This window comes from Idiotropiscis lumnitzeri, chromosome 13 (genome assembly GCF_059441095.1).
Source record: "Idiotropiscis lumnitzeri isolate Australia: NSW breed Sydney's pygmy pipehorse chromosome 13, RoL_Ilum_1.0, whole genome shotgun sequence".
In the NCBI taxonomy this organism is placed as follows: domain Eukaryota; kingdom Metazoa; phylum Chordata; class Actinopteri; order Syngnathiformes; family Syngnathidae; genus Idiotropiscis; species Idiotropiscis lumnitzeri.
Genome location: NC_142403.1, coordinates 16985171 through 17006612, shown reverse-complemented (window position 1 = coordinate 17006612; position 21442 = coordinate 16985171). Strand labels below are relative to the sequence as shown.

Below are 21442 nucleotides of genomic sequence, written 5' to 3'. Positions count from 1 at the left end.
ATCATGAATTTTCATCGGTTGCAGGTTGGTCTGGAAAATATAGTCTGGTGATAAACGGGGGTTGGGTGTATTCAGAACTTTCTAATCACTGGCGATTTTGACACAATTGTTGTGTTCCTACAGGTGGCCTCCTGGACCAAATACTGGGTTGCTCTTTGCAGCACCCAACTTTACTACTATCCTGTCAAGTCCCTGAAGGCTACAGAGAGAAAACATGTAAGACACACATAAGCACTTTTGGGGAGCCTGTCCTGTTGTGCTGACACTGCAGGTTTCCCGACGCTCGTTTGCTGGCATGTTGCGACGTCTATACGCACACAAGGCAGTTTGCCAAATGACCCCCACAAACGTCATCGACTTCATCAGACATCTGATAGCCATTATTTACTTGCGTGGTACACAATGATGTCAGGGAGGAACATTCCGCTTTGTGTGCGGCAGCGAGAGGAAACAATGGTCGGCTTGCAAGATGAAAAATTTGTTTTGTTTTTGGACTGACTGATTGCACGGAAGAATGTCACTTAACGATGGGTATGCACATACCGATAATCGGACCGAATCAGAGCGGATGGTAATACACCAGTGGGCGGTACGATTATTCCCAGCCGCTAATGCTGATTTATTTCATTGTGTGACTGCAGTATCAACATTCCACCTATTGAGGGTGATTATAGACTGGAACTGTCAGGCGTAGTTTGAGTACAGTACTATACGATAGAGTTGGACTGGAAATGACTGTGTGGAGGCCTTAAGATGGTGCCCCTCGAAGCTTAAAAGTCAATGTTGTGTGTCGACTTATCCCCACAGCTTTTTGATTTTGTGATTATTTTTTATTTATTTAATTTTTTTTTTTTTTTTTAATCCCTGATATGCTCAGAAAATGCTCATGGCCAACAATCGCAAATGCTAAACCTGTTCAGTATTTCCAATGACTTTTTGTGGGAAGAGACGTGAGATTTTTCTGCGGCCATATTGTGTGTGTGTGTCTTTGTCTGTTTTATCGCCAGTACACCACACACGATAAGAGCAGTAAAGGTGATGATTTTTAACATCCTAACCAATTTTCTTGGAGTGAGAGATCTCCACAAAGATTTATTGGTCCATGTAGTCTTTTGAGCAGATTATGGAGGAAAAATAAATCACTCTTAACACACCCAACACCTCAAGATAATCGTTGAGGATAATATTTCAAAGACATCAGGTTATATAGCCTTTGCTGTTTGATCACAAGGAAGGGAAAATGCACCAATTTTTGCCAGATTGTCAGGATACATGTCCCCCGCTATACGTGTGCTTTCCGACCAAAAGCCAAAGAACACGGAAGACTTGCAGTTGAATGTTGCACGACGGGAGAAATTGCCGCTCAAAGCTCCCCGTTCAGATGGCATCACATTGACGGCGCTGTGCTGTGTGTGCGTGCGCGGGCAGATGGTAGCACTCATTGGCTAATGAGAACGCATGACATCACTCCCATCCTGCGAGTCACTCACGGGCTAACGAGAACCTTGTGGAGCGCACGCACATGAACATGCGTTGTTAACATGGTCTCCTGGTGTCGTCCTGCCAGTTCAAGTCAAAGGCCAGTAAGAGCGTGTGTGTGGTGGGTCTGATGGCCATGATGGCGGACGATCCCGAGCATCCGGATGTCTTCATGCTGACCGACACGGAGCATGGTTAGTCGCACGGAGATTCACACATGGAGCAAAAAAAATAAAATCAAATAAAAAAAAATCTGCGTTATTTTTTTGAATGTGATGATTTGTCTCTCCGTTGCCAAGGTAACACCTACAAGTACCAAGCGGGCAACAGGATGAACGCCTTGCTGTGGTTCAAACATCTGAGTGCTGCTTGTCAGAGCAACAGACAACAGGTGACATTCGCACGCTACGTCAGCGTCTCAGTTTAGCATTCCGATCGCCGCTTCAACTTCATGTCCGTTTTGGAAAATATGGAGATGATTATCAACGTTTATGCAGCACAAATACTGATCGGAAAGTGGCTTACGTGAGAAATCTGTCAAAATTTGGTCAATTTCACTTGTTTATTTATTTACGCAAATTGATACTATTGTTCAGTCCCCAATTGATCTGTTGTTGTTTTTTTTTTACAAATTATTAACCAATATTGTCGAAAATAGCAAGATTTCGCGAAGTTTAATTTCCGACGATTACACAGATTTATTTTTTTTTTTTAATTGGGGGAGGGGGATCACTCATAGATCTAAGACCGTTGAAACTGAGAGAGGAAAGATGACAACCCGTACCATTGCAAGCAATGACGGTCATTAAATTAGTGAACAAACATAATTTTGTTGTTAATGCAGGATTATTTTTCTTTCTTTTCCCCAATTTCTCCTTGTGCAGGTGCCAGCCAATCTGATGTCATTCGAGTGAGCGGCCCGACGAGGAGGGGGTGGAGCTTTATGGCGCACCACTCTCGGGGGAGCTTTCACTGCCTGATGAACGCATCGCCGCCCTCCGCTGGCCTCACCGCGGCCTCACCTGCCACCGCTGCCTTAATCGACAACCCAGTTTGCGTGGACTTTCGGTTCCCGACTACTGAACAAGGAAGCGCACCACTGCTCTCATGTCCGATCGGGTGATTGGAGTCGTGCTCACCAATCGGACGAAGCTCATCCCTTCCTTGTTGGTTCGATTTGTTTTCCTTTTGTCGTATTTTGTTTTGTTTTTACGGACGTCCCCTTTCTCGCCGTGCTGAGTGGACGAGGAAAGGACTATTTTGGGGACATTCAAAACATTTCGGGGCGCTGGCCCACAGTTTTTGGCGGGGGAACTCGGATCAAACATAAGGGCTCCATTAATTGGCCGCTTCCTGATTTTTTTTTTTTTATTATAAACCCCACAGCCTTCCGTTGATTTTTTTTTTTTTTTTTGTCAAGTATTTTGTACATAAAATGTGTTTGCGGGGATGCACGAGTCATCCCACCCAGGTACGATATTCCCAGAATCTAAGCTACAACACGCCGCTTGGATGCTTTCTCCTTTTTAACCGCTTTGGGTTGCCAACAGAACAACAAGCTGACTGTGAAGCAGACTTTAAAGCTACCTGGAAGCTTGCATGGAAAGTCGTCATTTATTTTTTCTTTTTTTTTTTTTTTTAAAACAAAAAAGTATGCAGTGTTATGTTTTTCATTTTTGGGGGCGATTCGGTGCAGTTGACACAGTATTACCACGCCGTAGATTGATTGCACATTGTGTCTGTTACATTGAATTTGAAATTGTTACATTTGTTGTATACTCTACTGCGGAAGGAGATGTGTGTCATCTGAGTATGAATTTGAATTTCTAAAATACTATCAGAAGAGTCAGTTTTAAAATTTGTGAAAGATGAAGTTCAGCATTAAATTTCAAGTAAAATGTAACATCTAAAAGAATTCCGTATAATACGTGTAAATAATAAAATTGAACACCTGGGGAAAAAAACGCTTCACTGTAAAAATATTGTCTAAAAGAAGTTAAGAAATTCCATGATTTTCTAACACTTTTTTTTACCATCAAAATGCAAGACAAAATATAACATCTTGAAAAATGTTCCAAAAATCTTCCAGCATCTCAAATATCCAGTATTAAAAAATATATTTTTTTTGTATTAAAATAAGGATAACAAAAAAATTCACAAAGAAAATCATAAAATAATTGTGTATATCTAAATTGATTTTTTTTTTTAAATGTTGACTTTTGAACTGATGTATTGTAAATGATAATGAAAAAAGAATTCTGGTTTGCAAATTGGACAAATGATTTTTCCAGAGTATCTTTAATATTTTTTTTCTACAGAATGTTTTTGGAGTGTTGAATTTGTTTACTTTTCTATTTTCAAAACTGCATATTTGAACGTTAAAAATTAAAATCGAAACTCCAAAATTCAATTGCAACTCAGATGACACCGATCTAATTCCACTTTCTTTCCCTCCTTTGCGTTTTAGGGCGTGTTTTATTTTCACGCCCCCACCTCCCAGTTGTAATGCTCGCATCCACACCTTGCCAACGTTGAGCGCCAAGGAAGCGCGTTTGGGTGTTGATTGCTTTCGAAATGGCTGTTTACATGCACGCGTTTACATCATCTGCCCATGGTGAGCTCCTACTAATGCACTTCGCAAACCCAACGAAACCGCCAGCTGAGGTTATCAGGCCCAAACAAAATCAGCAGACTTGACAAACAAGTCGGACGATCCTGTGGAGGAATGAATGAGGAAACCAAAGCCAGGCTCGGCAGTATCCTGCACGCCTGTACGTACGTGTATAAATATAGATATATATATCCAAATCTATATTTTTAGAGGTCCTAACTTGAGCCACTTGCAGCTGTGAAACAATCAACTGCTTTGTGACCTGAAGGCCTGGTGAAAAAAACGGTGGCCCTTGGGAGAGCGTTGCTGGTTATTTGGGACACCCAAAAAGAAAAAGAGGCTGTGAATGACACTGAGAGACACTTGGACACCACTAACTTCAATAATCATTGGTGCCGGGACTTTTTTTTTTTTTTATTTTTAAATACCTTTGAGGCATCACCGCAATGCATTTGCAACGCTAATGCAAGTGGGGAAAAAACGTGTGGGTTTACCTTTTCGGAGAGTCAGCCATTTGGAGCGCCTGTAAAAGATGAATAGACGTGAAAAATATTTCAAATGCATTGCAGTGCTGCTTAGGGACTAAGAGACTTGGATGGATGCAAACGTTTTTACACGGAGGGTAGGAGGATATTTCCGGGGTGTGTGGGGGGGGGGCATTTATTGGAATCTTACTAGGATTTTTCAAATTGCAAAAAGTCCTTGTGAGTGTTTGATTTGCCATTAATGTACATTTTAGACCATTTAGTCCACTTGTCACACAATGACTGTTCACGTGTGTGTGTGGAGGGGGGGGGGGGAGACACTGAAATGTCAAGCCTCCCTCCCCAGCCGCTCCTGTCACCTTTGAGTCATTGGCAAGTAGCTCACGCGAAAATTCCCTTCCCGCTCTTTTCCGTTTAAAGTGGACCTTTGACCTCTGTCCTCTCACCCCCCACCCGACCCCCGCCAAACGCACGCCATGAATTTGTGTTTCAATACAGGACGTGGTCAATGTGTTTCCATGCTGTGAATGAATCCTGCCTTCTGAGCGAGAGTTTGCCGTCCACAACTTGACAAAAAAGGTGGCAATGCTGATGTGTACATGCCACCCGCCCCCATCTGTGTGTGTGTGTGCGCGTGTGTGTGTGCGTGCGTGTGCACGTGCGAGTGGGTGAGCGCTATGACCTCACTGCCGAGTGATGCGCTCACCTGTGAGAACAGTGAGAACCAATAAACACTCTGCCCTATTTTTTACTCCACACATCCGGCTGCGGCTCTTTGTCTCATCAATGTTAAATACTGTGCATGTTTTACTTCATTGTTTTATTCTGAAAAAATATTTCCTGAATTGATTTAAATATCTTGAGGAAATATTCGAATGTCTGGATGATTGAGTGTATTAGACTAGTACGAACTACAATCACCATAATAGATATTGTGCAATCCGTTATATACGTATATTTTTTTTTAACATACTTAAAATCACTTGTTGTATGATAGTGTAGTTTTACACCCCTGCAACCATTGTTAAATAAATTTTTTTGCAGAGAATATTTTTTAAACCTTTTTGAAGAATGAAAAATATTTACAGTAATTTGTTATACCCAGTAAACGTTCCCATTTTTTTAAATTGGCAAAAACTGCAGTATGAACTTTTAAAAACGTTTTAGATAAAATTATTAAAATGACAGTATGATATAGTGCAGTTTGTCGCTGCTTAAAACTACAACCACAAAAAAACTAGACTAAATTACTTTTTAAATGTCTTTAGAAAAAAAATAACACTTAAAAATAGAATATTGTCTGTCTTGGTAGAAAGCTCTGTCGATATAATGCATTGCAGTTTTACACCACTGCAAGCTACAAGAACAATACATTGTTAAATCAATATCTGGCTTTTTGTTAAGATTGCCTTTGGTAATAGTTTGAGGATACTTTTTTTTTTTTTTAAGTCTGAAACGGCAGTTTTCCAACACTTCGATATTAAAAAAAAAACAACTGTCAGTATGATGCAGAGCAGCATAACGTTAATATAATCCACAACCACAATAATTAACATTGGTAAATGCATTCTTTTATAGGCGTTTTTAATATTAATAAATATCGACAAATACCCAGAGAGAGAAAGAGGGAGAGAGCGCTTTGTATGATTCTGTGCAATCGACATGGCTTTTCATAACGCTACGTTGCTGTAAAATCCGACATTTCTTTAACGCACCGTGAGGAATGCACGATACTCTCCACCCGTCAGCGCCCCCTGGAGGCAGTAAGGGAAGCACCAGCAAATGTTTCAGAAGTGGACGGCACAGAGCGTCACCGAACAGACTGGTCCCGGAGAAGCAGCCACTAACCACCGAAACGGTTTACCGAGCGGAATTGACTGATCGACACATCTTCTCCTGGAGAAGAATTGCTCAATTAGCATCTTGAACTGCTCCATTTCCCCCCTAAAAACAGTGGACCGCGTATGGCCGCGAGGTGAGGACGCAAACGATGACGCTAGCTTACTAGCTTAGCTTTAGCTTCCACAGCCAGGTGCATGCATACTGAATAGCAACACAGGTTGGCTCTATAACAAGATAGTGAGCTTCGCACGGGACAGCTGCTAGCCAACCATACAGCCAACGGTTTGACGTTGTGATTTGTGAAGTACGAAGACATTCACATGCATAGAAACACGATTGACGTGATGAAAGAGCGATTGTGTTGCTGGAGGAGGAGGCGGAAGAAGAGGTGAGCTTGCCTGCGTGGCTTCCTCATTCACACAATTTTAACATAAGGGAAGTCGTATATGAGCATTCATAACTAGTACTAGGACGCTCTTTAGTTCGCACTAGTGGAACGAACGGCTGCGTCTCTCGAGAAGAAATTTCCGCCTCTATGACATTTCTATGCAGTGGTGCGACAACTTCGAGATACTAGTACAACCAACATGTTACTAGTGTCGGAGAACAGTGCACTAGTGCTTTAATTTATAGAATCTTATGTCATGAATATTACTACTAGTAGCATTCCGTTCTCAGTTATATTTTCCATTTATTGGCGCCTCCAGTTGTTCCGATTTCTTCCACATTCCTCATTCCAAAAACATGCATGACAGGTTGGTTGAACATTCCAAATTGCCCCGAGGTGTGAGTGTGAGCACGGATGGTTGTTCGTCGAACAACATTGTTTTACAGACATTTTCTTTTTACCACGAGTGTATGACAAGTTGACATACTAGTAGGACAACATGTCCGCTAGTTGACATCTGTTTGCCTCTAGTACAACTAGTGAAGCTTGCAATTTGAACTGGTAAAATGTCATTGCAGTTGTAACAAGTAATTGACTAGTACTATCGCCAAATGTTCACTAGTATCTTTTTATGATGTCATTATCTAAAGCTATTTGAACATCTCGGGGTCCAGTGTGCGCTTTGCCCTCACTAGTTACACAATTCCATGTATTAGTCGAGTTATTTATCAGCGTGTCAAAACTGTGCGCTCGTAAATATTTGTGCGCTCTTAGCACTACTCGTGAAGCATGCTGTTGCTGCAATTGATCAACTACAAATCAATTATAAATTTAATCAACAATTGTGTTCATCAATTAATTGTTTCGAGATATTGTTGAACAGAAATTAATCCGTCTGAGTTTTTGCATTAATTAAAATGTTTTTTTTTTGTATAGCACAAAATGTAATACAGAATCTTGACAAATTTTGGGAAAAAAAGTTGAAATTCAGACAAATGCCTGGAAAACGAAACTCAAAGCAAAAAGACTTACACACACCGTATATTGAAATGCACCACATACTTTGTTTTAGAAACACGGCCATCATTGGAAAACCGGTTGACAGGCTCGCAAAAAGTATTTCAATCAGGGCTTGGCGTCTGTTGGAGCTGAGATACAGATCAGTGGATGTCCTGGGTCACCCAAAAAAAAAATAAATAAATCAATGGTATGAATTTTCCCCTCTCTCTCTGTAGGCGGCCACCATTTTGCCGGCGGGGGGGTGGCGCGGCAAGGCTGAGGCTGAGGCTGTGAACGTGGCGAGGCAGCAGGTGCGGAGATGAAGCTGAAGCAGCGCGTGGTTCTGCTGTGCGCCGTGCTCCTCCTGCTGGGCCTGGCCAAGATCTTCCTGCTGGATGGCGGCGAGGGCTCGGCGGCCAGCAGGCGAGACCTCAGGGCCTTCCGCAAGGTTGCTCGCTCGCTCGCACGGCGACCCGTCCTCCTGCGGCTCGCTCACAATGTGGCGTTTGTCAATTAGATGGAGGCCGGCCTGGCGCTGGCGCGGGACGCCCGTCTGGCGCACACCTTGCAGTCCCCGTGGGAAATCGCCAGCCTGTGGGTGGGCCCCCGAGAGGTGTACCCCGAGGAGGCGCCGGAGCTGGCCGCCGTGCTGGGCGCCCTCAGCCAAGCCCACATTGAGCGCGCCGACGTGGGCTACAAGGGCACTCAGCTCAAGGCTCTGCTGGTGCTGGACGGCGGGCAGAAGGTGGTCTTCAAACCCAAGAGGTCAGCGCCATCATCCATGGTTCTTAGTGACGTTTTTCCTTTGGCTCATTTTCACTTCTATGGCATCGCTATTTTTGTCTTGTTTATCAAGTTTGTTTTATGATGCGTTCATCTTTTTTTTCCTTTGACTTTTCATGATTGGCTGTTTTTCTTAAAGGGACAGTGTGTAGAATGTTGTGCCATGTCGTGGTAATTACAATAATGTGGCTACGTCACCATTCTTCTCTTTGCTTATTATGACTGGCAGATTTCTAATTCTATGGTTATGATCACAATTTTTCACTTTGACTTATCGCCAACTTTTTTTTTTTTTTTTTTTTTGAAGCTCATTGGCTTATTTTCTCTGGCATATTTTCAGCTCTATGGTCATGGTTATTATTTTCCGCTGGCATATTATGGATGACACTTCGGTTCTATCATCTATCTATTTTTATGGTTCTCTCAACTTGTACTCCATCCTGTGGTGACTAACATTTACACTTCAAAGTTTGCGATTGCCAGTTTTCACTTTGGCTTATTATTACTGACACACTTTCAGTTCTGAGCTCATCAGTGTTTTTGTCTGTCAAAGTTGTTGTCCTGACCAACATTCTTTTTCATTTGCTCGTTTCTTTAGGACTGATTTTTCTTCTTTTTTTTTCAGTTATCGTTTCCGCTTTGATTCATTATCATGTTTCTAATTCTATGGTTATTATTACCATTTTTTTTTGTTCTGTAGTTGCTATCATTTTGTATTTAGCTTATTATAACAGACATTTTTAGTTTTATGGCATTAATATGGCTCTAGTCTCGATGCGCAGGTGCACCTAGTGTAGTGTTTGATGTGTGTGTGTGTGTGCCAGTGGCTCACACAGCTGTTTTGTGGTTCCTGTCTGACAGATACAGTCGCGACCACGTGGTCGAAGGGGAGCCGTACGCCGGTTACGACCGGCACAACGCGGAGGTGGCCGCGTTTCACCTGGACAGGTGCGTCACTCAAGCTCATTGTCACGATTACTTGCACGGTCACGTCCCAACACTCCCCTGCAGGATCCTGGGCTTTCGGAGAGCGCCCCTGGTCGTGGGAAGGCATGTGAACCTGCTCACGGAGATCAAGCCGGTTGCCAGCGAGCAGCTGCTCAGCACCTTCCTGACGCAGGGCAACAACACGTGCTTCTACGGGAAATGTTACTACTGTCGAGAGAGCGATCCGGCATGCGGCCAGGGTGACATCATGGAGGGATCTTTGACGCTGTGGCTGCCTGACGTGTGGCCGCTGCAGAAGCACCGACACCCCTGGGGACGAACGTACCGAGAGGGCAAGCTCGCCAGGTGGGATTTTGACCCAAGAGAGAAAAAAGAACCATGCTATTATTAATGCGAATCATTGTAACATTTGTCGCCGTTGTTGATCTCAGGTGGGAGTACGACGAAAGCTACTGCTCGGCGGTAAAGAAGATGGCGCCGTACGACGCGGGACCGCGCCTACTGGATGTCATCGACACGGCCATCTTCGATTATCTGATCGGGAACGCCGACCGCCATCACTACGAGAGTTTCCAAGACGACGGCGGCGCCAGCATGCTCATACTGCTGGACAACGCTAAAAGGTTTGCACTCGCTCTCGGCTCTTTGGATCGTGACCATTTGCTCTGGATTATTAGCACTAGACTTTTATGGTTAGCACAGTTTTCCTCAATATTCATTCCAGATCTCTGTAGCTACGCAGCACCGTAGGACAAAAATAAAGAAGGCAAAAATGTTCTTGCTGGTCTACTTTCACAATAAATAAATAAATATTTAATACTGCAACTGTCATGGGTAAAATTACAACCCAAACGCAGTAGACCAGAACACAGCAGTTGGTTGTCACCGACAGCCAGCCCAAAAAAAAAAAAAAAACAACAAGTACACATCTCCCAAATTGTGTCACATCCCTCCTCACTTGTCTTCTCAGCTTTGGCAATGCCGCCCTGGACGAGCACAGCATCCTGGCGCCGCTCTACCAGTGCTGCATGTGAGTACAGCTTTCACCCTCAACTCTTTCTCCCCCACCCCAAAAAAATAAACGATGACGTCTGCAACGTTTTGGGTCAGGATCCGCGTGTCCACCTGGAACCGGCTCAACCTGCTGCGGGGCGGCGCCTTGAGCGCGGCCATGCGGCAGGCGCTGGCGTTCGACCCCATCCGGCCCGTCCTGGCCGAGCCGCACCTGGCCGCACTGGACCGCCGCCTGGCCGCCGTGATGGTCGCCGTCAAGCAGTGCACGGAAGCCCACGGCCCCGACGACACCTTGGTGGAGGACCGCATTAATCTGCCGCACCCGTGATTTGCGGCTGGGACATCAGCCTTTTTACAAGGTGGAACGCACCGCTTTTAGGTCTTTTTTTCCATCTCAAGGACATAATGGACTTCTTAAGGACAAGGTTCGAGGAAAGAGGAAGCGCGCCGACCAGCCGCCGTTGTCATCGCTGTCAGAGAGGTGACTAAAAAAAAATAGCCAAGTGTACAGTACATATTTAAATGAAGTACTATAGACACACTTCATGTGTTAATTATAATATTATTGCATAGTTGTGTGTGTGTGTGTGAGTGAGTGAGAGGAAAGTCGCCATACTGTGCCATTAAGCTACTGACATCTCAGACTTGAACATCTTCATTATTAAACAAAACATTTTCACTTGTCTCTTCTTTTGTTTTCCGCTTATTTGGTGAAACTTTTTTCCTCTTGGGTAAAAGTCTGGGTTCTCGAATGTGTGCTTTCATCATACTAAAGAACATTTTCCACTCTTGCTCTTGGGTGATTTTGTGTCGTGTTTTTTTTTTTTTTTTTTAACATTTTAGATGTATTTTGGGAGATTGTTGTCACGTAAATCGCAGCCCACACTTGCCACAAGTTCCTGCTCCTCTTTCATGTTGTTATAAACCTCTTGGCAGCCATCACACCAGATACTGTAGGAAGTATAAACAATTTTAATCAAGCAAAAAAAAATCTCAATTAATGGCTTCCAATCTATTTATTAGATGCTGCCTCACATCTCTTAAAAATAAAATCCTCAACCTTGCTTTTTTTTTTTTTTTTTTACATTTTTTTTATAAATAATTACAATTATAATTTTTGCAACTTTGAGCTGTTTTTCCTCTGCATCACCCAGACATGTTAAGAATTTTAAAAAAAAGATTCCGCACAAACACAAGCAGCACTCTCGTCCACTCAGACGCCGTCCAAAAAAGGTTTATTCCTGATCGGAATTAGGCTGGAACCAAATCTGGAAAAAGTCTAGCGATCCGAGGACTTACCAAACACTCTTGACTGCACTCCGTATCATTCGAAATTCTTATTTCTCGAGGTCACACATTGACACATTGTGTTCCATGTTGACATTTATGGAGTGAACGTTTGTTTTTGCTCTGGGAGGTGGGGGGGGTGTTGGTTTTTAAAAGACAGCCGCAGGTCCCGTCCCACATTCAGCTGTTCATATAGAACACCTGTTTCGTTTTGTACTCAGCAGGGTTTTTTTTGCGGTTGCCTCCAGCGCAACCGCAACCCGCAACCCTGGTGTCATGCTGCTACATGTCCACTCACAACACTAAACAAGACCCGTACATGACAGCCATCATGTCCCCCCCGCAATATTGACAATCATAGTCATGTAATAGATTTTATTTTTTTTCACCTGAAATAGGTGACACCCCTAATGGTTAAGACATGTCTATAGGTCCAATCTCGTCTCTGAGGAGGAGGAATTATGGTCGTATGGTGATAATTGACATGACGGTCTGACTCACGCACACACACTTGCTTCCTGCCATCCTCTACCGATGGCCTTAAAAGCCGCCTCAGCTCACTTGTGAGCTCGGAGGGAGTGGAGAAGGATGTATGCTGAACAAGGGGTTCTGGCCACGCAGGTGGGGGCGCCCACCAAGAGGCTGACGAAGGTGGTGTTGGTGGCGCAAAGCGTGCTGGTGGCTGCCTGCCTGGCACTCACGGTCTTTGCTTACTGGGATCTGCGGCAGCTGGTGAGTCACACCAAATCAGCGTTTTGTAAATGCCTGAACGCTGTTAGTCCATTTTTAGTGAAAGTGTAAACAGAGGTGGTGAAGGTATGCACTCCGTGCTTTGATAAAAGAGGATTTCAGATTATTGTTGAAAAAAAAAAATCCAATTGAAATGTGCTCATATAAAAAGTCCACACACCCCTGTTCAAATGTCTTGGAAAATGTGTTATGTTGATTATGTCCGTAAACATACAATACAAACAAAATATCTGAAGGGGGTGTGGGGTGATTCTGGATTTGCTGCCACAATTTCTCCTCATGCCTCACTTCGGTGAACTTGTACTCAACTGGATGGCCACCCAGTTGTAGAAGTCACATGGGACGGCTGACCCGGATGACTCAAAATGTGTGGCTCGGTCCCACTCTCTCTCTTTGGTTATGAATCAGCTGCTCGCCAGGACCCTCGGACACTTTTTGTTTTGGTGGTGGCGTGACCTTTTAAATAACAACACACACACACGTACAGAAAAAAAAAGCCCAAGATGTTTCCACGAATGCAGTACGGATCTGCGGTTCTTCCATTGAACATGTAGGCGGGACTGCGAAAGCTGACTGCTCTGGAACATTTTATATATATATATATATATATATATATATATATATATTACTACTACTACCTTACGTGTTACATAATGAAATAAGACTTGTGCCCCCCCACAGGCTTCACGAAATGACGTGCACATCCAGTTTGACGTGATATCGGGTGAGTCGGTAGATTTTGTTGTTTTATTGCTACTACGTTTAGAATTGTTGAAAAGTCACGTGGCAGTCCGGCCGGAAATGAAAACTTTAAAAAAAAATCTGGTTTAATCATTTCAAATAATCACTACTTCGTCTTAATAAACACTTACTTCTCTAAAATAACTTAACTTCCTGTGTTGTCTTCTGCTTTTCTACTTGTGTTCTCACACTATAAAAGCCAGCAAAATAATAATAATAATAACACTGGCTGAACTGAGCTACAGCACTGACGCCAATTGCCTGCCAACCCAACCAATCAGCGCACCCCGCACCCCCCAAATTTCGCAACAATTTAATATTGTACCACATAAAGTCACAGAACTTCCCCTGTTCTGTTCTTTGTTAATTGACCTCTAACAAGATAGGGTGGAATTTCACGTCGAGAGTCCCACCCCATTAGATTAAATCGGTGCTTCTCAAATAGTGGGGCGGGCCCCCTTTTTTTCCGCCGTAATACAGTAAAGTGTAATAGCACCTCCACTCCAGTAGCTGGCAGTGACGCGCTCCTTGCCTATTGTGCGCACCAAGTTTTAGCTCTACGGTGTAGGTTTGTTTTGCAACGAATATGCTATTATTTACAGTTGCAGCGGTGAACTGGGGGTTAGGTGATTTTTTTTTCTTCCTGCTTGGGGGGTGTGACAGAAAATATTTGAGAAGCACTGGATTAAATCCACAGCCTATTACCATCTACAACCCGCGTTAGCATTCGATGCAATTCTCACCGCCTCAAATCGTGCCACTCCCACTTATTCTTTCGTTGAGGATCTCACTGTTCTTTCTTGTCCCTTCCTAGACATTTTTGGTAACGCCACGCTGCGCTTCGACAACGTCCGCAGCAGCCACCAGATGCACCTGGCGGACGAGCGCCACAGCGAAATCGCCGTGCGCTGCGCCGGGCCCTACGTGCTCTACGCGGATGTGTGCTACCGGAGCTTGGAGCGGCGCGCCAGCGGCACACTGAGGCTACGTGTGACAGGCAGGGCTGCTCCTCTGTGCGACTTCCACCTGCCGGGCCGGCGCGAGGCTTGTGAGTCACTTAACGCCGTCACTTACCTGCGGGCCGGCGAGAAGGCCGAGCTCGACCTGCGCACCACGGGGCGCTTTAAGATCAAAAACGTGACGGTAGGCTTCAGCTACCTGCTGGGGGGACGCTGTGAGTTCTGAAGACCAAGGACGATGTAATGTAGACTTTTGTTCATTCCACCCCTACGTCATTCTCTAAAAATAAACGCCTGCCTCAAATAAAGGAGCACCGTGGAATCCTGTTGGCCAGGACTTGGGTCCGCCATTAGCTGGCTACGCAGTGTAAGTGACGCTGACCGATATGTACAGTAGTTTGTCGTTGATGAATGTTTCGGAACTGTCTGTTTTTTATGTTTTTGTAAATAAAGCTAGCAAGAAGCGTCATGTATGGTACATTTGTGTTCTTGCAAGACTCAAAAGACCAAGTCTACGAATGGCTGCCCACGTAAGCGAGTCTGTGTGGTTTTAAATGGATTCCTTACAATAAATACTTAACAGATTTAAGTAAAAAGCATCAAATAAAAAAGATATGCATATTTTATGAAACGGAAAAAGTTCAAAGGTTGAGTTCCCCTTTAAAAAGCATGTCTTTTGGAACGCGCTAGTGATGGGTAGATGAGGCATCCTGTATCGTTTCGACACAGTGACACAATGTGTTGACACTGTGTTGCTGAATACTGACACCTGGTGGACTTGCAGGAAACATTTGACAGGGTCATCTGACTCTGATCTGTCAAACTAATTTTATCCAATTCCACACAAACATGGAAAAACACCACACAAACAACAACCGATTAAAAACCCGTTGCTTTATAAACACTCTTACTTACATAAGAGCTGTGGAAAATTACCAAACGTTGCAAATCAGATCAGACAAACCCTGGGGGAACTTTCCCTCAAACAAGACCAGGAAAGTCTTATCCATGAACCCCCTCGTGCAAAAGAAAGCCCAGAAGACCAAAGAACACTTTGAGGGGGTCAGTCAAGGCAAATCTTAAGGATGGCGGAACATCTTGGAAAGATGAAACTAACTTATCGAACTAGCTAGGACAACTGTCATTTTCACACATCTATTTCAGCTAGCCAATTAGCATACCTGACCATTATTTGCTCATCTATTTTTTTTGTGTTTATTTATTCTCACAAGTATTAAGGTTATTTATTTTATCTTGCCAGTGAATTCCTCAATTCACAAATGTAACTTATTATATTTATCTGTGTTAGCTAACCACTTATGTGCAGCTAATTAGCTCTGCTCGCTAATTAGCTTTTTTAGCTAGCAAGCTAATTAGTGTTTCTAACTATTTTAGTGACGTAGCATTTTTCTATCAGTCAATCAATGATGTCTAATGATGTCTATTAGAAAGTGACCTCACGTATTGTCTGAAACGTCACATTATTCGAGGTTACTTCCGAGTTGTTTGCTCTGGTTTCATCATCAACCGGTTCGTTAAACATTTGTCTACACCGTTAGAGACCGAAGTGAAAGTACGCTTGCTCGCGTCACAGTCACTAATGCCACGCTCACTTCCACCTGACACACTTAAACTTTAAAAAAAACAACAAAAAAAAAACATAATCAAGCCGTCTGTTTGTAGACATGATCAGGTTTGCACAAAAAGCGGCTCAAGGTTTGATCTGCACCGCCTTTCCTTGGCCCAGAACGTCTCATGACAATCAAACGTTTCATCCTTTTTGTTAACCTATGATAAAATTATAATATGTGATTATGAGCTTGTTTGTTTCTAAACGGGTTTTGTCGACTTTTGATGACGTTCTGTCCTTAACGGGGGTGTTATCGCATGCTTGTCACTGTTGCTGATCATTTGGGGAACAAGGCCTGCTTTCCGATGGGAATCGATGTGGTGCCACAGCGCATCAGCTGCAAAAAAAATTCCACTGCAGGTCCTTCAGTCCAAGTATCGGTAAACCAGGACTTCCTTTTTGGAACGGCAGCCGAAACCACTCGACGAACCGCTTCACACCACAATGGCGAGGAGAAGTTTCACTTGTCGTTTTAGCACAACTCATTATGGAAAACAACAAAGTTTCTAATTTGTGAACAAGGTGAGCAGGTTCTTGAAAAACATTGGAAGAATTTCCTTGGCGCTCGTTAGCTCTAAATTGATTTTAGAACAATAAATTGAAAGACATGGATTGATGGACGTTCGGATGAGATAAGATGAAGAGAAGTCAAAAACAAATGCATTTTTTAAAATAATTGCAGTTTTTTTTTTTTTATCGTATTTTATGTAATCAGAAAAAACAAATGCCGTATTTTCCTGATGATAAGCCGCTACTTTTTTCCTCGATTTTTGAGCCATGCGGCTAACACAACGGTGCGGCTTTTCTGTAGGTTTTTCTTTCACCACTAGGGGCGCTCTATAGTTCAGAAAATACACAAAATCAATCTCGATTTTTTTTTTTTCTCTCTTTGGTCTTTTCTCTTTTAATTAGCAAAGTTGTTGCGTTAAAAGCCACTGTTTTAACAATCTGTTTTGTGTGCATTCACAGTACAAAATTGTTCCGTACATGCAGTGAACAACTCATTTTTTTCAACATAGAAAATGACGGCTTATAGCCTGGTGCATCTTGTATATCATTTTTTTTTTTTTTTTTCAAAAAAAGACTTGCTGCGGCTTATATCACAGAATTGTGGTTTGCCCCATACACACAGAGGCTTCCGTCATAAAACAATTAAGTGACTTCCTGGCCAGCTCAAAGGTTGCCACATGGAGAGCATGCCGAGTGTTTACGAAACAAGCTTGGTTTTCATTGATTCAAGTGGGAGGGGCGTTAAAATCACATATGGGTATTAACGACCTCCTCCACGTATGGAAGCACAGAAGTACGACGCAGGAGTGTCACCGTTCGACGTCTTTTGACATTTATGCAATCAACTGCTTAATTTTTTTTTTTGTGCGCACAATTGCAATCAACTACCTTATTGTCGTCAGATATGGACCGATAAGACAGTAGCTCTGCAAATTATTGCAAGACGAGATCTGATAACGCAGCGCAAAACTGCAAGAAGTGACGAAACCCAACACGGGCTTCCTTGAAGACTTCAAAGGAGGCCGAACAGCTGTGGGCGGTGACGTAAGGTGTAGAAAAAGTAAGAGGGAGTGTAACAAAGAAAAGGAAAGTCCGTGAACACGTTCGACTGAAACGCGCTACTGAGGGCGAGAGTTTACACAGGACTCTTGACGCCGAGTTGTTTTTGTTTCAGTCAGGCTGCGCTTGAGCGATACTGCGGAAACGTGTCAAGGTGCTTATCTGCATACCATGTGCCACAACGTTATGTTATTGTATCGGGAATGAAAATGCGGACCACTTGAAGAAACCATGTTGGAAACCATATCCGAGACTATGGCGAGCGTCGTCGTAACAGTTTCCAAATAAGCATTGTGACAAGATAGACAAAAATTAAAAAAAACAAAAAACGGTGTGCCACAGGGCTCAATACTCAGCACCTCTGCTTTACAAAGTCGTCAACTTGGGAAGTTCAAAGACGTTCGCTAGACTTTTTTTTTTTTTTTCTTGTCACCACCAAATTTATATTAAAACTGTTTGCAAATGCATGGTGAATGTCTTGGAGAAATTTTGCAACCTTTCACAAACCCAGATGAAAAAATAAAAAATTGCTACATTGGCTAAAACTCGCAAGCCTTCACCACTCAGTGAGATACGGACTTAGGTGAGTTTTATTTAAAATTGATGAGCAAATAATTTCAGGAAATTAGCCAGATAAGATGTTCGAAAGGGACATGCATAGAAAAAAAAGTTATTTTAGATCAGGTGTGGGCAAACTACGGCCCGGGGGCCACATGCAGCCCGTTAAACGTTTTAATCCGGCCCGCCAAACTTGAAAAAAATTAAATGGCCAAACCTTGCGAGTGTTTTATTTTCTAAATACGGTGGTGTGTCAAAGATGATAATTTTTCTTGTAATGTTTTTGTTCACTTTCATTTCAAATTAAATGTATTTTTTTTTCTCCGATGAGGTGGGATGACCAAAACACTCCATCCATCTGCTCCTGGTCCGGCCCCTCTGTCAAATTTTAGAACCCATTGTGGCCCGCCAATCAAAAAGTTTGCTCACCCCTGTTTTAGATCATGAAAACTAATGCAATAACTCCAATTAAAATTTTGAGTATCGTCCGTAGGTCAAAAGAAAGAAGGTCAAACGGTTATTTGTTGCAGTTTGTAAACAAATCGTGTCAATGCCGCAGAACGAAGGTTGCTCGTTAGATCCGTTTGGCCGCGTACCAGTTTGAGAGGAGCTCTCCGTCATCACTGAGTTGTAAAACCTTTGGAGCCCAGACACGCTGTGTTGATGCCATTATCTTTTTTTATGAGGCTCGCTCGCATGGGCGGACGGGTTTCCCGTCTCTTACTTTCTATTGCCCAACACAAAGATTTGTGAATGCTGGGTCGGCGTGATTATTTGTGTGGGCGACTGATCGTCACACCCTTTATAAACGCGTGCAACCTGCATGAATGTCAACCCAAATGCAAATGGCACAACATCAGGCAGGAGAAGGAGAGGAATTCCCCTTGGAAGTGTTCAGCATGCTGGGCGAGGCAGCAGACGTCAAGCCGCGTGCAAGCAGGCAGCGGGTGCACGTCAGATCTGCGAGCGCCCTGATTGGAGCGATGCTGCTTGGCGCTGCAGTAACGGCGACCATTCTTCACCTCAGCTTCGACATTTGCGACCAGGTCAGGCACTTTGTGCAATTATCGCACGTTTGGTTCTTATAGAGTCATTGTGTGTAAGTTTGTGCACGTTTACATGAGTCGACTAGTCTTTGAATGTGGAGGTTGGTCTAAAAATGTGTTTCATTGATGATGCATGTTTAAGATATCCAAACTTACATTTTTTTTTAAGAACGGTGTATTTTTTTTACCTTGCACAAGGCTCTCTCTTTTGCATTCAAATGACCATTCAAGGACGGCACAAAACTGCTGAGCAAGAAATCGCCATTAACTCAAACACAAGCACTTTTTTTCCCTCCACCCCAAAAAATGACGTATTTGTTTTAAAAATTGTGAACGGAACTTCAGATGAGTTTTTTTTCACTCATTTTTGTCCTAGGCCAGATTACGGTTATGGTGTCCCTCAGAGGGTCGTTATCGCAACAAATGGATAACATGTTTTGAAATAAAAAAATCAGCAAATATTTTTTTTTCAACTATTTTTCAATACATTTTTAAAGGAGGGAGTCAGAGAAAAAAATATTTGCAATATCTCAGTGTCGTTAAAAATGAAGACATTTGGCAAAAATCAGGAAGTTGATTTGCCTTAAATGATGGCACGGGACAGATCTGGCCCCCGGGCCTCGAGTTTGACACCCGTGCTGAAGAAAACGAACTTTCCCAAAGCTGGCCAGTCCGATCGAGGGTCCTTCTTAACTCCTGCCTTTCCTGTGTGATTGTATTGATAGGGCAGAATTTCACGTAGTCATTCTATCAGCAACACGGTCCTAATTTTGAATTCCAAGGAACGCGAAAGTTCATAAGTCAAGGGAGCAATTATGGGGTTAGATATCCATATATTGAATCACTGTATAACATTATTTAATATATTACTGCATCGTAATCTAGTTCATAAAAATAGCTAACAGTTAGTGATGTAAAAATGAAGCTTGAAAATTGCTTCATAAACCAGTTGTTGTATTTTTGGAGTCCTGTAGATGGCACTGTCGGTTTAAATAAAGGTTTTAAAAAATGGCAAGTCAATGTCCTTTCAGCCCAATATTGAATAGAGAGCGCCATCTACTGGAGTCCAAAAATACTACCACTGGTTCATGTAGCAGATTTGAAGCTTCATTTACGCATCACTACTAACAGTATCTTGCCAATGTCTGTCTTCAGGACGCCGGAGCGGCAAGCAGGACAGTCAAAGTTAACGTGACTTGTTCGGTCCAGAGTAAGCCTCCCTCTCTCTGTTTTGCGTATTCCGCAGTGTGGCGAGCACTGACGTTTTTTTTTGTTTTTTTTAATTTTTTAAAAAATTTCTCGCCAGAGCGTGATGGCTCAGGACGACATCACCTCTTCACCGTGGACACAACGGCCACCTACTTGATCTACGGCTGGCTGGCTTTCTCGCCAGCCACATTAAAGGAAGGGGAGAAGGTGAAGGAGGCGGACGTGGTGGTCCTCAAGCAGACTTTGAACCGGGGAGAGATGGACATTCAGACCAAGCCCAGAACAACCGAAGTCTTCTTTTTTGAGAAGATGAAGATGGTGGAATCCAGCACGGTGAGCGTCCACTTCAGCGGCCAGATCGCTGACAGCTCCTTCCACATCTATGAACTTTGACGGCCATCCCGTTGTGCGACAATGGCGCTCCACATGAAAGTGTGTTGAAAAATGGATTTGTCACCCTTTTTGGGGGTGTTGTTTTAGCACTGACTACTTTTTTCAGTGGTTTTACTTTCATTTATCGCTTTGTTGAAACTTAAATTTGCGGCAAGTCTGATCGTGCTTAAATCTGCGAATGCATTTTTAATTTGAACAGAAATAATGTGATGTTTTTCCTCGTTAAAAACACTAATAAACCCAAAAGCTGGAATGAGATTCAAATGTATTTAGTAAAGTTATTCGAACGCACTGCTAAGTCGTTCAAACATCTCGCCTGTCGTTCAAACGTATGCAGTAAAGTCGTTTGGCTAAAAATATTTGTTTTCCCATATTGACTTACGCATGTGGTTGAATTCGCCAAATACGTCCGAACGACTTTGCCTACGTTGGAATGTTGACCAAAAATAGTTCCATGCTTCCAAACTGATTGATTTTCACAAACTATGAAATCACCTGTTCAGTCCAAGTAATGTTTTACGGAATATGACAAAATATCATGTATCCAAGTATGTTGAAAAAAATAAAGTACTGCACTGCTCATGAGTGATAACGTTGTGTGTGTTTGTGTGTAGAGCGGCTGGTGTGTTGGCTGGTTGTAATTATAACGTAGAAGTAGAAATACTTGTGTCTAGAATGTCGGTGTTAAAAGTAGACATGCGGATTCAACTCCTGTGCGCAAATAAAAATAATCCCATACAATTTAAAGCGA

The 21442-nt window shown here is 43.0% G+C and overlaps 4 protein-coding genes across 9 annotated transcripts in view; all 4 read left to right on the top strand.

Moving 5' to 3' along the window:
• The window catches only part of ralgps2 (Ral GEF with PH domain and SH3 binding motif 2), a 55047-nt gene extending 49714 nt beyond the window's left edge, over positions 1-5333 (top strand). For both annotated transcript variants that reach the window (XM_088313740.1, XM_088313739.1), the window contains 4 exons: positions 124-216; positions 1568-1673; positions 1779-1870; positions 2364-5333. In XM_088313740.1, coding sequence (XP_088169866.1) covers positions 124-216; positions 1568-1673; positions 1779-1870; positions 2364-2393 — 321 coding nt within the window. In that variant the 3' untranslated portion in view covers positions 2394-5333. The remainder of the gene's footprint in view (positions 1-123; positions 217-1567; positions 1674-1778; positions 1871-2363) is intronic.
• A 997-nt stretch (positions 5334-6330) lies between these two features.
• On the top strand, positions 6331-11340 carry fam20b (FAM20B glycosaminoglycan xylosylkinase). 3 transcript variants are annotated; one of them, XM_088312223.1, is made up of 8 exons: positions 6331-6550; positions 8041-8252; positions 8322-8569; positions 9449-9535; positions 9599-9880; positions 9967-10158; positions 10506-10565; positions 10646-11340. In XM_088312223.1, exons 2-8 carry the CDS (start codon positions 8124-8126, stop codon positions 10875-10877), a joined length of 1230 nt encoding a protein of 409 aa, XP_088168349.1. In that variant the 5' UTR covers positions 6331-6550; positions 8041-8123; the 3' UTR covers positions 10878-11340. The 3 variants fall into 3 exon arrangements, with proteins under 3 accessions (XP_088168349.1, XP_088168350.1, XP_088168351.1); XM_088312224.1 differs by lacking the exon at positions 6331-6550 and adding an exon at positions 6590-6805; XM_088312225.1 differs by lacking the exon at positions 6331-6550 and having other exon boundaries at positions 8080-8227.
• Positions 11341-12413: 1073 nt separating this feature from the next.
• On the top strand, positions 12414-14512 carry LOC148324776 (uncharacterized). Its single transcript, XM_088312270.1, has 3 exons — positions 12414-12568; positions 13268-13310; positions 14142-14512. The coding sequence occupies exons 1-3, from the start codon at positions 12425-12427 to the stop codon at positions 14510-14512; spliced, it is 558 nt and encodes a 185-aa protein (XP_088168396.1). The 5' UTR covers positions 12414-12424.
• Positions 14513-17404: 2892 nt separating this feature from the next.
• LOC148324775 (uncharacterized) lies at positions 17405-21184 on the top strand. Of its 3 annotated transcripts, XM_088313939.1 has the most exons (4): positions 17405-17486; positions 18904-19089; positions 20245-20299; positions 20396-21184. In XM_088313939.1, exons 2-4 carry the CDS (start codon positions 18943-18945, stop codon positions 20689-20691), a joined length of 498 nt encoding a protein of 165 aa, XP_088170065.1. In that variant the 5' UTR covers positions 17405-17486; positions 18904-18942; the 3' UTR covers positions 20692-21184. The 3 variants fall into 3 exon arrangements, with proteins under 3 accessions (XP_088170065.1, XP_088170063.1, XP_088170064.1); XM_088313937.1 differs by lacking the exon at positions 17405-17486 and having other exon boundaries at positions 18750-19089; XM_088313938.1 differs by lacking the exons at positions 17405-17486; positions 20245-20299 and having other exon boundaries at positions 18750-19089.
• Positions 21185-21442: the final 258 nt, after the last annotated feature.

Coding starts and splice junctions, on each gene's coding strand:
- fam20b (XM_088312223.1), top strand. CDS start 8,124: ATGAAGCTGAAGCAGCGCGTGGTTCTGCTGTGCGCCGTGCTCCTCCTG. Junction 9,881..9,966: donor CGAGAGGGCAAGCTCGCCAG/GTGGGATTTTGA, acceptor TGTTGATCTCAG/GTGGGAGTACGACGAAAGCT. Junction 10,566..10,645: donor CCGCTCTACCAGTGCTGCAT/GTGAGTACAGCT, acceptor GTTTTGGGTCAG/GATCCGCGTGTCCACCTGGA.
- LOC148324775 (XM_088313937.1), top strand. CDS start 18,871: ATGTCAACCCAAATGCAAATGGCACAACATCAGGCAGGAGAAGGAGAG. Junction 19,090..20,244: donor GCTTCGACATTTGCGACCAG/GTCAGGCACTTT, acceptor GTCTGTCTTCAG/GACGCCGGAGCGGCAAGCAG. Junction 20,300..20,395: donor CGTGACTTGTTCGGTCCAGA/GTAAGCCTCCCT, acceptor ATTTCTCGCCAG/AGCGTGATGGCTCAGGACGA.
- LOC148324776 (XM_088312270.1), top strand. CDS start 12,425: ATGTATGCTGAACAAGGGGTTCTGGCCACGCAGGTGGGGGCGCCCACC. Junction 12,569..13,267: donor ACTGGGATCTGCGGCAGCTG/GTGAGTCACACC, acceptor GCCCCCCCACAG/GCTTCACGAAATGACGTGCA. Junction 13,311..14,141: donor CCAGTTTGACGTGATATCGG/GTGAGTCGGTAG, acceptor GTCCCTTCCTAG/ACATTTTTGGTAACGCCACG.